This window comes from Trachymyrmex septentrionalis, unplaced genomic scaffold (assembly GCF_001594115.1).
Source record: "Trachymyrmex septentrionalis isolate Tsep2-gDNA-1 unplaced genomic scaffold, Tsep1.0 scaffold16, whole genome shotgun sequence".
In the NCBI taxonomy this organism is placed as follows: Eukaryota; Metazoa; Arthropoda; class Insecta; order Hymenoptera; family Formicidae; genus Trachymyrmex; species Trachymyrmex septentrionalis.
The window spans coordinates 3,762,086-3,780,021 of NW_017304758.1; the positions used below are offsets into that span (position 1 = coordinate 3,762,086).

General features: G+C 32.2%; 1 protein-coding gene across 3 annotated transcripts in view; it reads right to left on the reverse strand.

Annotated features, from left to right (window-relative positions):
- LOC108746040 (apoptotic chromatin condensation inducer in the nucleus-like) overlaps positions 1-17,936 on the reverse strand; it is a 75,401-nt gene that overhangs the window by 29,590 nt on the left and 27,875 nt on the right. For all 3 annotated transcript variants that reach the window (XM_018482532.1, XM_018482530.1, XM_018482531.1), the window contains exons 3-6: positions 10,402-10,583; positions 8,989-9,222; positions 2,052-2,401; positions 409-684 (exon numbers count right to left, since the gene is read on the reverse strand). In XM_018482532.1, coding sequence (XP_018338034.1) covers positions 409-684; positions 2,052-2,401; positions 8,989-9,222; positions 10,402-10,581 — 1,040 coding nt within the window. In that variant the 5' untranslated portion in view covers positions 10,582-10,583. The remainder of the gene's footprint in view (positions 1-408; positions 685-2,051; positions 2,402-8,988; positions 9,223-10,401; positions 10,584-17,936) is intronic.

The window sequence follows — 17,936 nt, forward strand, 5'->3', positions numbered from 1 at the left end:
CTCGTACCCAACGGTTTTTGCCCTCCTTAATCGGTATTCCATATTCCCCAAACTCTACGAAGTATATGTACGTATGATATTACTTTCGGAAAAATTTATATCATTTTATAAACTGATGTCACGGTTGCAATATGAAGAAACGTAATAGTCTCTTTCGCAGCAAGTATTCTATACAAAAAAATAAATAAGCTGTCACAATATTTTTCTGTAAATCAATATTAGAAAGAAATAGAGCACGGCAACGATAGATAAGATTTGATTCGTGCTTGCAAACAGATCGGGCTCACGATGTTTAGAATAACGGTGCGAAAGCAATTGATTTTTCGCACCGCTAGTAATATCGGGAAATAATACTCGGATATTCGAGTACTCTCGAGAAGAGAGACGTAAGAACGTAGCGATAGTTACTCGTATTCGGGAACGTATCGATTCCTGGCCAGACGTTCCTCTTCTTGCTGCCTGTATTGCGAGGCGAGACGGTGATCGCTCTTGCTTCTCATAAGACCAGGCGAACCCACCGGTGGGGCTAAACTGCTGGAGCTACCCAGCAATCCGCCGCTCCCGCTTTCCGGTTTAATGTTCAATTCGCCGTAACCCGCCACATGAAGGACAAGCTGATTCGGATCGTGCGCCATCACGAAGCGGACTCGTCGGTTGTAATCCCCCGCTTCATATTCGAAGTTCCTGCGAAGAACAATCGTCCATCTTCATTTGCTGAGAAATATGACGGACCGCCTAATGCTACAAATTAAGTTTTGCAAAATCGATAATAATTACGTTGCAGATTGTACTGTGTGAGGTCGAAAGAAATTATGATGGAAATATTAATCTTTTCATCATTTCATAATGTTATATTACGAGTGAAAAACATTTTTTTTTATCAAGCGCGATAAGATATGATTAATTTTAACTTCGCGTATTTTCAGTTTTACTATATATCGTTTGATAGAAATAAAAATAATTAAAAAAAACTTAAACTACGTTGCTAACGACACAATGCCGGGCGCATCTATTTGAATTAAACCTTCAACACGGCGCGATTCCGTTTAATTAATACCCTCGAAAGAATTGCACAGCTTTGCTGGACATTTTTACATCTTGGTTTAGCATGAGACTTCTACAATAACACGTGCTTTTAAAATTCATTGTAATTCGACAATGTTTATTAACGAAACGTATTATTTTATCGAAGTTAAAAATGCGATCGCGCGTACAGCTATTTCCGCATGAAATTGAAATATGTGCCCTTCGATATTTTGCCACTTACTTAACACAATTATTGTACTTGGGTTAATGAACGTATAATTTTGTTACGTGGCGCGTTTTGCGTATGTGATTTATAGCAGATTTTGCGCGCGTTACATATTTCATAATGGTGTTCGCGGTAATGTTGAACGTTAATTACATTAGCCAACGTTGAATTTCTGCTATATTATACTTGCAATGTTATTATCACAAATCTCGGCCGGAATTCATATGGCAGCTGCCAATATCGGCATATTCATTTCGACAGCATTCAAATTACGATCGATTTTTTTTTTATTGGAGAGTATCGCTGTTATCCTAGAGATTTATGTTTATTTATTATATTGTGGTATGCCTGAAAGTATGGTATGGTTATCAATTTTTGAACTGCATTTTTGATTGCATTTTGTAGAGAGGTAGGAAATATTATATTTTATTATAAATAATAAATACTTTTTGCTCAATAATAAACAACGTAAATACAATTTTTAGTTTAAATATGGTACGACAAACAATACTGTTAGAAAAGGAACAGTTGTGATAATTTTGCGAAATAATGTGGGTGTTATTAAATCAAAATAGAATCGAGGTGAAGCAGCATCACTACTCGGGATCCGAAATTGAAATAAAATAGCTCGCGGGAGATAGGAAACCGTTCGTTTAACGATTTCTTTCTGGTCGGCGCTGTAAAAAAAAAGGAGGCCGCAGAATAGATAGCCGATAATAAATCGTAACAAGACTATGGGACCGCGTAAGATTTAACGAGCGGGTGCCGAAAAGAAAAGGGAGATTACGCGGCAACAAACCTGATAAATTCTACCGTACGCAGGAAGAGCTCCTTTGTGTCCAGGAGCTCGGCGTCATCCCATGGCACGTTTTCATTTATGTGTGCCTCCGCCAGATCGCAGTTGCTCTGGATATTCGCGATTTCCAATTCGAGATTCTCTTTGAGCTGAATCAGGCCTCTGAGCTCGGTGCCGAGGTATCGATCGACCTCGTTACGCAGATGTTCCGTACGGTCTTTCAAAGCCTTGCTCAGCCTCCGATAAATCTCGTCCACCTCCTCGACGACCGAAGCGCAGTTTGTCTGCAGGCCCAACGTGTTTTTTTCTACCAGGGCCAGCGCGTCCTGCAGCCTGTGCAATCCTCTGCGCACCTGAGAACATACAACCGGAATATGCGGATTTGACAAGCCGGAAATGCAAATCTGCGTTTAGCTTAAGCGCGCTGCGTCATCGTAATTGTGATATCGATTATGCAAATGGTAAGTGGGCGTGGATAAATACATCCAATTATCGCTATTATTATTAATGTAAATTTAACGCGTTATTTACACAAATTCACTTTAGAAGTTTGCGATATGGAAAAAGTAAGTATTTGACCAAACGGAATAATAGCGCGAAAATAATGCATTATATAACACCATTTACATGTCCTGAATATTCTGTATTTATTCCTAATATTTTTGGAATCATATAAAGTTTGCTTTCAATAAACGTTCTATTTTTATTCCTAATATTTTTGAAATCATATATGGGAGCTTGCTTTAAATAAACTACAATTTTTGGAGCTTTTGGGGCAGACGTACTAATAATTATATTTAGGCATCATTATAGTATATATGCTGTAACTGCATGGCCTAGATACATATAGAGGCCTGAACGAAGCGGACCTAGCTGAAATAATAAACAGTCTAGACATACAAATATCTTAGCGCAAAGCTCTAAAAGGGATTCGCAGTTTTACGTTATATGTTTTACGATCTACGCAAGAACATTACATTTTCATATAGGCACATATAAATGTAATTGGTTCATATGTCATATGCTATTTATATATCAGCTACATATACATATTGACACGAATCAACGATGACCTAAATTAATAAAGTTTTCTTAAATATAGATCAAAATTTTCTGCAAAAATTATGATCTAAAACTTATTTATGGAAATATTCATAGAAAATATCTTCAAGATATAAAATCAACATTAAATAATGCATGATTTTTATCGTTATAAATAAGGGAAAGAGCAAAATGTAGTTTCTTTTAAGGAAAAATAGTAGTCAATAATACGAACTAGTTAAGAAGATTAAAAATATATATTTATTATTATATTTATTAAAAATGAATAATAAATTAGTAAATTAACATAAAATAAATCAAAATAGATTAAAATAGTTTTAATCCATATTTTAATCTATTTTATAATTTTGTCTTGACTTTCCTGTCTGATTAATTGTTCACGCTGAGGAAAACTTATTGTTAGTACAGTCGAGACGTCCACATTAATTTACAATATTATTATTCTTTCAGCTATAATATTTTTAACTTTTCAATCTTAACTAATTTGTATTATTAACTATTATTTTTTTCTAATTATATGTGTTAAGCTTGATTAACAATTATTCATTACAGGCTAGATTTTTTATCTGCTGTATATAAATTATTTGTCCAAAACTTTTATAAATATCTGCAATTTATTTAGCTACATTCTATAATTCGTCAATTGCATATATCTTATAGTAAATTTAATAATAAATAATATCGAAAAAAGCTGGAAAAGTTATTGTATTCTAGATCATGTATCTCATGTTTAAAATTGAGCAAGCGTATTCAGCGATTGATAAGAGCTTATCGAGGAAGAAAAAGGATGCGGAGATGTGCAAGAAGCTTTAATACGGCGAAAATATATGCGTGGGCTTTGGCGGAATCTGAATTGGAAAATGCAGACCGGCGGAATATTGGTTACAATTTTGCACAATACAGATATTGGCATGTAGACGGGAAGTAGGTAATGTAAATAAAAGAAACCGCATAGCTTGAATATGGGGTTCGGAATATCTACAATAATCTATTGTGCGGTAATGCATAGAAAAAATTTTGAGTGAATTATTATAACATAATAGAATATAGAGAAAACTTTTGCTGATAACATCATGGTATATAAGATAGAAAAAAGAAAAGAAAACATTTTCAATTATTTCATTCACAAGAGAATTTATGTTTTTCACAAAAACTATAATTTCTATGCACTGTGTGCATTCAATAAGAAAAATACTTTAATTTTATAGCTACACTAAACCAAAACTGTACGTAAATACAATAAAATATTCATTAAATTATGAAAAAATAATGAAAGTTGGTCCAATGAATTCTCATAATAATTTAGGTTATAAAACTGTTACTAAAATTCATCGCAAGAATGAATATATAGTTATATAAATGAATCCAGTTATTATATTAATGAATTAACTACATTAAGTCGGACATATTGATTAACGATCATTTATTGGATCAAAAATGATGAAAATTTTTTTCAGTATATGCATGGAAATGAATCTTCCGTTACTCTTTTCGATGATCGATTCATTAACTGTTTCAGTATGCAACATAGAGAACAGATTACAATTATACGATGCGCGGCGATCGAGAAATTTGGGATATGTCCGTAATTTCACTCAATTGGTATGGAAAGACTCGAAATTCATAGCTATCGTCATTATCATCAATTTGAACCGGTAGATTTGTTTCGTATGCAACTACCGATGCAACCGCAAATATCTATAAATTGAAAACGCAAACTACAATATATCGCTAAAAGAGATAAAAATTAATGAGGAAACTCTCTCATCAATGTATTTCAGAAAATAAATGTTATATCAAATTGCATGACCAATGAATGACAAATCCGACATAAAAGAATTGTCGATATAACTATTGAGGAAAATGAAGCAAAATATCACAAGAGTTGCTGTGTGATCTGAATATTTTTATAATGTACTTTTATGAGAGAGAAACCATGTATATAAATTGTATATCATTAGGATATTTCTTTCCTGTACGACGACGGGAACAAAATCGTGCCCGGTTTACGGAATAAATCCGGAAAATTGTGGAAAAGCCATCCTATTATTCTGCTGGGAGATAGAGAAAAGTGCAAGAGACGTGAATGCATTCGCGGAGAGTATCTCGATGCATTAGCATCATAATTTCTTATACCGTGGCGAGGTCGAGTTGCATCGGTGATTTTACCACGTGCTCCATCGCGTTTATTTCACCGTTCGACAAGACTTGGCTTTTACACGTTCGTCTCAAAACGCTGAGGGATGCTATTTTCGTGCGAAATTTTTATAGTCCGTCGTGCGGTGCTGAAATTGTATAAATTATTGGTCAAATTGCGAACGATTAAGATAAACAAATCAAAGTTTTCAGAAGGTATATTGTGCACACGCCGGATGAGCACGTGTACAAAGGTATTTGTACTCGCACAATGCAATAATGAATGAAATTTTCCGGAGTACAGGATAAAAGTTGTATTAATGGTTCAAATTACACACGATAGACGGTACACCCCTTTTGCGTGTTTTTTGATATAGAATAAAATTCCCCAAAATATCATTCTTTCAATGTATTGAGCGTAAATACAATTTTACGAAGTGTTATACTGTAAATGGAACATTGCACGAGTCCTTTCCAAATTGATTAAATCGGATGCTATTAAAATAAATAAAACGAGCTTTTTAAAGGGGGATTATTTTACACGTTGTTTCACGAAATAAATGGTTCAACTCGTTTTTTCCTCTCAGGCTGCCTTTGGCAATAATTATTCTCTATCGCTTTTTATGTGCACAAAGCACGGCGTTTACACTTTCGTGATATTCCGTGATATTTGTTAAATCAAATATAATAAAAATTAATTAAGTATAGACGTTTCATGCGGTTCAAACAATAGATAGATATTTTGCCACGAAAATTCCCAAGTGCAATCGTGTGTCCATGCAATAACGAGATTCGGCGCATTACAAAATTAACTGTGCGGCTGAAAGCCTCGCGACACGGAAGTCCGGTTGTTAACTAATTAAAGCCAGCAGCAGAATTCATACTACTCCAAGCTCCTATCGATATCACCTTTTGAAAAGATTTATAGCGCTAGAATGTTTCATTACACTAAAAAAATAATTTGATTATATCGATACGTATAAAATAGGAATATATAATAGAAAACTTTTTAGTAAAATCAAACAGAATTTTCAATTATCATGATTGAACTGAATATCTTATAAAATATTTGATAAACTTAAGGAATAACTTAATAGTAACTTAGCGCTCAATTCACTAACTAATAAAATAAAAAGACAAATTCAGTTGGATTCATAAAATTTCTAGTTATATTCACTAGAATTTCTTACTAAAAAGTTTTTTTAATTAAAAAGTTATGCTTATCTAATTAAATAAATTTAGTAATCTTACAAAGAAATTCTGATTCTGACAGTTAACAGGGAAAAGTTAATTATGCTCATTTGATATTTTTTAGAAAAGTTTTGATTTGTTCATTTTTCAACAAACAAACTGGTTAAATCTACCGGATTTCCAATTTATGTCACCAAATTTTTTCCCAGTGTAACTAATTAAATCATGGAAAATGTACAACGAGCCGTAGAAATGAAATATAAACGTCTGCATATACAAAGAGAGTACAAAATTTGTATTTTTCTGTTGCACAGTAAATAAATTAAGTAATTAAAAAGCTCACGTATTTGGACGTCCTAGATTTTTTACGCTATCTTTCATCTACGCATCCTATTATCAATTATTGTAGCCAATCGTCTCTCTTTGAAAAAAATGTAATTATAATATTTTATATAAATACAGTTTATTCATAATTCTCAAACGCTTTTAGCAGCAAAATTTTGCAATTAAAATTTGGTTAAAGAAAGACGCATACATTTTAAAATTCCTGTTCACTCATCACTACTCTATTTCAGATATTTAATATCATATAATTTGCAAAATAATTTTTATAGTGTATTTCCTCGCTTGACGTCACAGTCTGAAACAGTAGTGATGAGTAAACAAGAATTTTAATTTGTAATTAAAAAAAAATGTAAAGTTAAGTATTTTTCTATAATACATATATAATAATGAGTTTTCCTGTTATCCGGTTCGCTTTATCGATCCACGCCCGCGCTTCTGAATAATCGTGAAACATAATGAAATATAAATGGCGATCAGCATCAAATTCTCGGGAAATTTGAACAGGAAGAGCAGACCATATTTCAGGCACGCGCGCATAATTTCTATGGCACAGAGAACGATCTGACAGATTCGACAGAGCCGTGTTAGCAACTTTGAACATGGAAATATGTTCACAAATCTCTGCGCCTTACATGCGCAATATCCAGCTTGTCGAAGCACGATCTCAGTGTCTCTGGACTGTCTCAAAGACGATCGCGCTTCGAAGTTTATTCCGTTACTTGAAATAGACGTGATTCATCGGGGTTCTCCTGGAGACAAACGGCAAATTCGCACAATTTTCGAATGTCATCCTGCTCAATGCATACAATTTGCCTTGCAAAGTTCTTGAGGCGGAATCATCGAACGATAAATTTCGGCACGTAAGAGTTATAGCTTCTTTTTCTCAACTGAATCGTTATCTCGAAAAAGAATACATCATTTCTATTTTATTTCACTTAAATTTTCTAAGTTTGAAATAAGTGCATTTCCCAAATACTATATAAATCTCCAGATACAAATAATAATACTTATACACTTATATAACTCTTTTGAAGTACAAGATATAAAAGATATAAACTGAGAAATTGAAATTTAATCCTGCGGAGCTAACAATAGGTCTATTTGACTCAATCAATCATATTTTTTAAGTTACATTTACAAGTTTAAATTATCGTTATTAAAATAAACTTACTATTTATTCTTTTTTGTATAAATTATTTAATTTTGATTTTTTGAAATTAATTAGTGTCAACTAATTAAATGGTTTTAGTCAACATAAATTAAATGAGTCCCAGTGGATTCAGAGTCAGTAACTGTGTTATATTTGATATCAGTTTCGGAGGGTTAAAAATATTTGTAATATAAAAGTTAAATGACATAAATCTAGATCGTAAGCTTAAGATCTTTTTATTTAAATAATGATTCTATTTATTTGTTATACGCGTTATTAAATTCAACTAACGTCTTCATATAGCACATCCTTAATAAAAAACGAAAAATCTAGGTCGCAATCTTGTTATAACGTACGTTCCTATCGTATACACGCTTAATTACAATGCGCGAAGTTGCGCGGCAATAAATTTTCCGTTGGGACGCCGAAGGGCACGACGTAACGAATTTAAAGTACACCCCGATACCGGATACCATAACACAACAGTTTCCGCTTTCCTAAATACATTACAACGTCTACCAACGAACCGAAGAGAAAATTAGTTATAGAACCGGTTAAATTAGTTTCTGCGATCGGCACAGCAAAATTTCTCGAGTGGTAGAGTTCATCTTAAAACGGAAAAACTTGATTGACAACAGTTATCACTTGTAGACGACAATGATAAAACGAAATATTAAAATTCATCGGTTTCTTCAAGATTGTAGTTTTAATACTGATTCGGCACACCGATATTTCTGATACTCTCTAAATTTCTTGAAATAAAATCTTACTAGAACAATTTTTAGAGAAAAGTGAAAATATTTCACTTCTTGAAAAAGAATGACAATTTTTACTCTTTTTCAATGAAATTTCACTCTAAAAAATTTATAGAGCACATTAATAAGTAATTGACTTATTGAAGTAACTGACTAATATCCCTTATTTTTCTAATATCTTCTCATTATTTCTAATTTCTATCAGATTTATTTTCTAAATCGTGGATTCAGCTACATTGATTCATTTTTTTTTCAATTTTCCTCAATTTTTTACATTTGCAGAAAATATATGTCATTGTACCTGAGAATTGATGCGGGTAATTTCGCGTCTCAGAATATCCATGTGTGCATCTTTGCATTCGGGACAGCATTTCTTCTCGCAATGCACGCAGAGTTGACAGTAACTCTTCTCAGAGCAAACGCCACAGCGTTCCATGGTCTGACCGCTGGTAGGGTCCGGCAATTCTCCCGTGATTTCAATATGCAATTCCAGGAATCGCTGCAGTGTCACGTTGGTCGGAAAGGCTTGCACGCCCTACAAACAGGATGTATGTTCGGCTCGATTAACGCTCGTAATACGTGTACATGCATCGAGTATGCCGCTTATTAATGGACCGGAATCGATACACTGTGCGCATAATGTCGCGAATTAATTATGCAACGCGCGCTGGCCTTCTTTATTAGAGAAGATACTAATATGTGAGTGTCAAATAGATGAATTAGCTATTAATACATAAAAGGATAGTTTTGCTGAAATATCTAAAAATTTAGCTAGGTACAAATCTGAAAATAATTTTTTATTTATTAGACTCAAAGTAATTATATAAAACATTTAAGTCGATTGCTAGAATGTCAAAATTTTTTGCGAAAATTGTTCATCATACATAATTTTCCTACATAATTATTTTGATGGTTCAACAAAATTATTTTTAGATCTGTATAAAGCTAAATTTTTAGATGTTTCAGCAAAATCATTCTTTTTATGCATCAGACGTGGCTATTAAATATCGTTTATTAAATATCGTTTATTAAATATCTTTTTGAAACTATTTGATTTTTCCTCCTAAATATATATAATTGAATAATTGATTATGCAGCGATTGTAACGGAAAACATTTTAGAATTCTGCTGCCGCTGCTTATGTAAATACGTTTGATTATTCTGAAAAAATAGACCGGTTCAAAGACCACATTAGCACGAAACGCGAGAATACACTGGGTTTAATGAGAATTCTCTCGCGTTTGGACTCGTCGTTGAATAAAGATGAGCTTACACGTAGTGGCACATCGGGTTACATTGACACGCACAGAATAACATTTAATTTGTGCGACAAAACATAGATCGATTTTTTCCTGTTCGCCCGATCGTACCGTAAACATTAAAGACATAAATCCAATAAAGCGACACGTAATTGCTGGAGAATTGATTTTGCGACGAACGAATCGCGACAGCTTGCACAATCGTATATATACTTTTCAATTTATTACTTTTAGAGAATTGCGAAAAGTTGTTTTTTTTTTTTTTTAAACATGACATATATAATGTATATAGACAATTTATATATATATATATGTATTTCAATGGGTAACTAATCGAAATCAGAGGCACGAAATAAATAATTTCTCTTAAAATAATTTAAAAAATATTTTTAATAATTCTAAGCTTTTATAAACTAATTATCAACTAATTTCAACAGGATCAAGATATAATTTACCTGATATGGTATACGATGTTCGGCACGACATTCCGGACATTTGACCTGTCGACGAACATAGTCGACGAGGCCGTCCATGCACGGTTCCATGCAAAAGCTGTGTTGACATGGTAAGAGCTTCGGATTTCTGTATCGATCCAGGCATATTGCACAGGTTAGCAGCTGCTCGAACTGCTCCATGCCTAAAAAGAAGAAAACTTATTTTCAATCTATGCTTTACATTGTTATACATTGACATCAAATAAGACAAGTTACACGTGTTGCGTTAATATTCGATTTTTGACATGCATCGAATTGATTCAACATTTTAATATATTGTATATTTTGTTTTGTAACATAAAATTTGTTTCTATCTCTTTGTTATATTTAAAAACAGATCTATCTTAATATTGTATTAATGCAATTAATAGTATTTTATTGAAATGTCATTGCTTATTAAAAGAAAAATTAATAAATGTTTAAAGTGAATGCAAAGATGTCTCAATGCATTTCAATATCTTACACTATTCTAACTTGACATCGTCATAGTTAATAAATAGATTATGCGAACATATCGACTATAATCAGACAGTGTTCAAAATTCAAATGCTGCCAGAATCTTATTCATCCGGCCACGTGTTAAGCGATTGAGGAAACAGCAGTTTGCAACAGTAGTTGATAGTGTTCTTGCATCAGGCATCATGTGACTGGATCGATATTTATACATTCATACATTCATATGAAAAGAACGGTTTCGTTGAAACATCTAAAAATTTAGATATGATAGAAATCCGAAAATAATTTTGTTGGGCCGTCAAAATAATTGTATGAGACATTTAATTTGACTAAAATGCCAAATTTTTGAAAGCGTTTTTATTATACTTAACATCCTAGATAATTATTTTGAAGATTCAATAAAATTATTTGTATTTAGTTAAATAACATTTTCAATATTTATTAGTTATGAAAAGATTTGACCATAACGATAAAATATAAATATACATTTCTGTGAAATATATTTCTAATTAAAAAAACAAAAATACAAATGGTTTATTTAGAAATAAAATTTTATTTTGCAGTAATTAAATAATAATTTATTCCAGTGAAATAAACATTGTGTGCCATAAATAAATTTTTAAGTATCTTTTTCTCAGTGCAGCAATGTCTCACGTGACAGAATTTTTAAAAAGATTGAGTTACACAAATAATATTAATATATATATATATTTTTCATTTTAATATTATCGATTAAATTATTTTATTAATGATTAAATTTACCTAATCTATATTAACCACTTATATTGTATATCCTTACTTATAAAATAATTAATTCGTTATATTGCTTCTCAACAGTTGCACATATTCCACAGTTAAATTGTAATAAAATTAATAAATCAAATTTAATATAAACATAACAATTTCACGATTTAATATTTTTTAATACAATATATATAGTATACCATAAGTGCCAAGACAATGTCAAGATCTTTGTGGAGTCATTGGACTTCTATTTTAAGATACGATGAATCATCAGCGTAAATTTGGTAGTAAAGAGATGGGTGGCTCTCAGGGGGGCAACTCTGAACTTCTCGCGACGTACATTACGCTGAAACTTTTCATAATTAAATCACAGTTGTGGGCGTAGGAAGGAGAATCTTATTTTTCTTCCAATAGTTTGAATACTTTCTTTATTTGCAACTCACAAAAGCTTTCGATGAGAGAAGCTCCGACAATGAGAATAAAAATTATAACTTTAAATACTTCTGAAATTTTGCTCCCTTGACTTTACTTGCTCAAAAGTACGCTTAAAAACGTGATTTTCGAGTTACATATTGCCATAAATAAGTTAATTAAAAAAATTGTTGTATGTCAATCATTAACAGAAAATTAATTTAACTTCATAAAAAAATCATCAAAATCGTTACAACTCAAAGAGAGAAATTTTTTTTAAATCGTCACAACTAAAAGAGATGATTTAAAAAAAATTATTAAAAATTTTTTAAGGGTTGTACAAAAAACAAAAATGAAATGACAATTGACATGTTCCTCTTCCGATATTTCATTAGTTAATAATTTTCTGTCAAGTTAAAAAAATACATAGCTCTTTCCCTTTTCTGAAAAACTTAAAACAATTTTTTAGAGTTGTGTAATTTTTGAAGTAAAGAAATAAGTTGTTATCACTTAACGACTTGAGATTATAAATCATACAGTGCAACTTTGACGGGCTGAAAAATAACGATATGTATGTGCAATATTATCTAATTGTCGAAATTTATCGATCGTAGAAATAGTTTCGTAAAATATAACCGTCATGCTTAATAATATCAGATCGTAATATATTACAGATCGACTGTAACGTTCAACTCGAAATGAGTAGAATTGCGGAAACCGCGGCAACCGTAATAAATATTTGAACGTCGCTAATGAGTGAATGATTACCAATGCAATCCACGAATTAATTATCGCGCTTGTACGAGGTTCATAGTAGGCGAGATAATCTCGATTAACGCGAAGTGAATGTTTTATTTAGCGCGATGCATATTCACAGCAAAAATATCGTTTGTATATAGATTTAATCGTAACATTTAATACAAGTGTATTTAAATAAATTGATAATAATTCTAACTTATTCTTTTTCTATTGCTTTACATTTTTCATCACTTCCCGACTCTGTTCTTTCTCACTTCTATTATTTAAAATTAAATTCTCTCTCGTCTCTTTTTTTTTATATATATCACAATAGAATAAAGACATTAAAATACTATAAAATTTTCTTTTTGCGCAAATTAGTTATTGAGGCAACTTTATTAATTTGTATCAGAATTGTTGACTTGGAAAATTGCATCCGCGCAAGTCAATTTTAAAGTCTTTACGAGCGTGACGCACGTTGCGATTCTGAGAATTCTATAAAAAAACTTACGAGGTCTATATCGTTTCTTTTTCTGTTACGGAAGCACTCGATCAATGTCTATTATAATTCCATAAGACACAAGATTATCGGATCCGGTCTCCTCGTAAAGTATCCAAGGTTCTTTTGTTTCAATGATGCCAATGCAAACACAATATGTTAATCAAGAAGTTGGTTTAGATTTACATAATAAAAACATTTAAGTTTTATTAAAATTTTCGAATATCTTCAGGAAAGCAAAGAATTTCTCTATTCCCAATTCTTCTTGATCGTTAATATTTTTTTAATATATACGATCATGTAATTTTATTAAAAATTTTTTATCTTTATGTTATAAAGAAGAAATATCCTCTATAAAATATTACTAAAACTTAAATACTTTATACAGACGGATACTCTTTGAAACAAAGTTAATACTTTTTTCGTACAGCTTTTGTATTCTATAAATTAAACTTGCTCATACATGTTATATTACATGTACGTAGCACATATTTCGCAATTAATTCAATTTAATAGTAAATTAAAAATGTATAAATCTTAATAGTATTTTCGATTGCGACTAATTAAATGATCAAAATGTAAAGATACATGTGTGATAATGTTCCTCTTAATGAAATATGAAATCTCTCTCTCGACGGCAAATAAATTTAAATAAATACACTCATAGGACGCACACGCGTGCGTCAATATCACACAGGAAAAGTTCAAAGAGATTGTTTGAAACGTTAGCGAGTACGTAGCTAGATGTTGAGCCAAATTCGTTTTGGCTTTCGCAACTCTTTCCATACTGACGTCGCCAACGTCGAAGGTCGCCAACATTGAGGACCGATCGCGCATCCGACACAATGGCAAAAGCTAGTACATTAGGAAGCATTGTTACTCCCAGACGAACCACTTGTTGGATCTTAAAGCGAACTCTCCCCCGTCCTCCTCACTCTTTCTCTCCGTGTGCATGTTGGAGTGCAACAGGCGGCGAGTAACTATTGTATTAGCAACTTTCATGGGCGTTGCCATGAGGATGAAACGGGATGCTAATTCTGACACTTTGACTGTGAGCCTCGAAACTTTGTCGAGCAACTTACCCCCTCCCCGCCCCCCACCCCCTAAGAGATATCGCCCACATTATTAAAGTCCTCGTTTCATCAGGCTTTAATTGTATGATCATATTTCGTGATGGATCATGGGGACTTTCTGGCCTTTTGAAAGGAGTCCCCAGCGTGGTCTAATAATTTTGAGTAGCGTTTTCACTGGAAACTACCGTGAATAATGTTTATGACCGTACCCCACGTATCTTCGAGATCTTTTATGAGACCATTTGTAATAGCAACCATGTCAGAAAGACATAATACCATCTCAGATTTTCCATATTATTCTATACGTACCATTACTGTTATTACTTTAATTATTAAATCACTATCTAGTATTACTATATACCTATTTCTATAATCAATAAGACATTATATCCGCAAACGTGTTTGATTTTTTTCAATTTTAGTATCGACATTGAATTACCCTTAGAGAAATTTAATACTGTGAGTTTAAATTGATTGATGATTAACTACTTATTTTGCGTATTCAAAGCACTAACAACGATATTTTTAATACACAAAATAAATAATTAATCACTAACTTACGATATTAAATTTTTCTAAAAGTAGGAAGTAATAAAACAAGGAAATTTGTATCGTCATTTATATAACTTGCAATGGCAAAGGCAAGAAATTAATTTGTTAAACATATTATATATATATAAATGTGTAAAATACATGAAAAAATAAAATACGGAATATATACGAGTATAACAATGGGACATTAATTCCTAATATTGTGCAGATATCAGGTTTACAGAACACAATGAATGCATCGTGTAATACAGATTCGGAAATTCCGATTGTCGTACTTTCATGAAACGAGGCTGCACACGTGGCGCATCATTATTCTCTTGCAGCAAAATAAACAGCGTCGCGAATGATTCAGCTTTTTCCTTTGTCCGCGTGCGACAGAGTTTGTGGGCGTCATTTCAAAAAAAGACTATTTCACAAGTCGTCTTTTCTCGTCTAATACATCCCTGAAAGATACGCGGTATAATTGAATATTATAAGACAGACAGAAAGAGCTAGAGAGAAAGAGATTTCGCAGAAATCTAAATTTATAATTTATATTGCTCACAAAATATCTGCAAAATAGCACTCCGGTATTTTATTCCTTGTACAGTCGATTTTGAATCTGCCTTTATAATATTCTTATTCTATTTGCGTAATTAATTTATGTACATCGTGATTCATTAAAATTCGAGTATATTAATAGCAACAATTATTAAGCTAAATAATTGTTAACAGATTTACTAAAAAGAATAGTGTATATTAATTCGTATTAAATATTTAGTAAATTAAATATTTATTAATATTATTAAATATTTAACTTGTTAGAATTATTTTTATTCTTTTTAAATCAGTTTAAAAAAAATTTCTAGACAGCTTAATGTACAGAGTTTGTTAAAGATAAGATTGAATCATAGATTAAGGATCTCTGAACTAATGAGAGTTTTTTGTGCGTATCAACAATAAATTAGCGTGAGTTTACAATCTTGAATTATCATGGTCAAACAGTTATATCCCTAAATTCGGTGAACCTAATGACCGGTCTAGATCCTGAATGATCGTGAGGATCTGCTGTGCACCTGTGTCTAATCAACGAATCCTAAATTGCTCATAGAGCGACGGACATGTCGAATAATTTCTCCCGCCGCAGTGCACAGCATGTAATTTGTGTAGCGACTAATGTCTCGTAATCCCAGGCACGCCCGCTCTGAACGCAAACGAAGAGAATAAATCTCCCTAATTCGTTCGGGCAGACAGTGACATTAAGGATACTGGACATATCTCCGCATTTCGAAACCAAAATGGGAGAAGGCGCACGTACACTTTCCAATTTGTTCTCCACGTCATTCAAGTTAGACACTTTTAACACTGAAAAACATGTTCACTTTCCAAATCTTTTAATTAAAGCTTTACAATGAAGAGATCTGTTTCAAATTGGAATCTCGCCGTATTACTTTTCCTAAATCAATATATCTCCTTCGAATCTTTATCTCACGAAAATGATTTTCAGAGCGTTGTTTTCGTCAGGGAATTGTCTACTTAAATTTAAGAATGTATTACATGTATTTTTTAACAAGACGAAAAATTATAAAAACAGTTTTTAATATTGTAATTTGAAAATAATACAAAAGATTTAGCAATTCAAAATCCGGTTCAAAAATTATTTCAATAAGAAGTAGATAAGTTTTTAAGAACTAATTAAAATAAAAGGAGAAAATTTTCGTTTAAACTCTAAAACTCTGTCTTGTTAAACATAAATATTGATCTTATTATACTGTTTTATATATAGCATTTATTTTTATACGAAAAATATAAATTTCTAATTACAATCACTTTTTTTGTAAAGATTATATGTACACTTGATATATCTTTAAAACAGAACAAACTTCCTCTGTTGAGATGAAAACTTTCTTATGACCGCGATTTTTCGTTAAAGGGATTATCGTGTAAAACTAATTAAAAATTAAATCAGCTTTAAATACCCATTCGTATTTTTCAATCACAAAGTACAAGCGTTTATCCGAGCTGAGCGCACTTTCACAGTATTAAGACTCTACCCTTGCTGACGATCCGCCAATTTGTCGTGGACTGATTACGAGTTCGATCTTCAATCTTCGGCTCTCGTTTCACTCGCGTTTCGCACGAGGCGTTATCGATCATCCATCCACGTGTCGCGATTGGTGCCAACGACAATGACAATACCTAAAATACTTGGCATGTGTCACGAACAAAAGATTGCTTCCGACGAAAACAATTGTGAGTCGCTATTTAGAGCGTTTTGGATCGTCGCGTCTCTGGAATCAGTCGGTCCACGAGATCCAGTATACTGATACTTTTCGACGTCACCGGCCAGACTTATGCTTGCGCGGTGCGAGCTATACTTAGCCGAGGACCTTCGATTTCCGGTGGCTCGTTTTCGGCGAATGATCGTCGGTGGAAAGCACACAAAGTATGTATGAACGCATGGATTTGCAATCGGAAGATTTCAAACGTGTCATTCCTCGTAAAATCATAGAACACGTTTCGCAGACGTCACTTACGTGTTTGCAAAATAATACACATTATAAAATGCTTTGTATTATTGTAGGATTAATTTTTTATGTTATTACATAGTTATTTTTTATGTGTCTTATGTCGTATTAGTAGATATTATTTGTATCTGAAATATCCACTAATCATACAGTGCTATTCCTAGTAAAAAATTCAAGTCCTTTACCATTTTGCAATTTTCGCAATAATTAACGAGATTAATTTCTTCTAAACATTGTCGAATAAACAAATAAAATCGATGTACAAGACAATTTGAAATATTTGAAGATGTTTCTTAAAGTATTCTTAAAGAATACCTTAAAGTTGCCTTACACATCGATTTTAGACATTTTACTTATTGGGTAACTAAAAAAAAAATATTGCGAAAATTGCAAAATGATAGAGGACTTTTCGACTCAGTTTTTTATTAAGAATAGCACTGTATGATTAATGGGCGTTATTTCAGAAACACCCTGTGTATATATATATATATATATATATATATATATATATATATA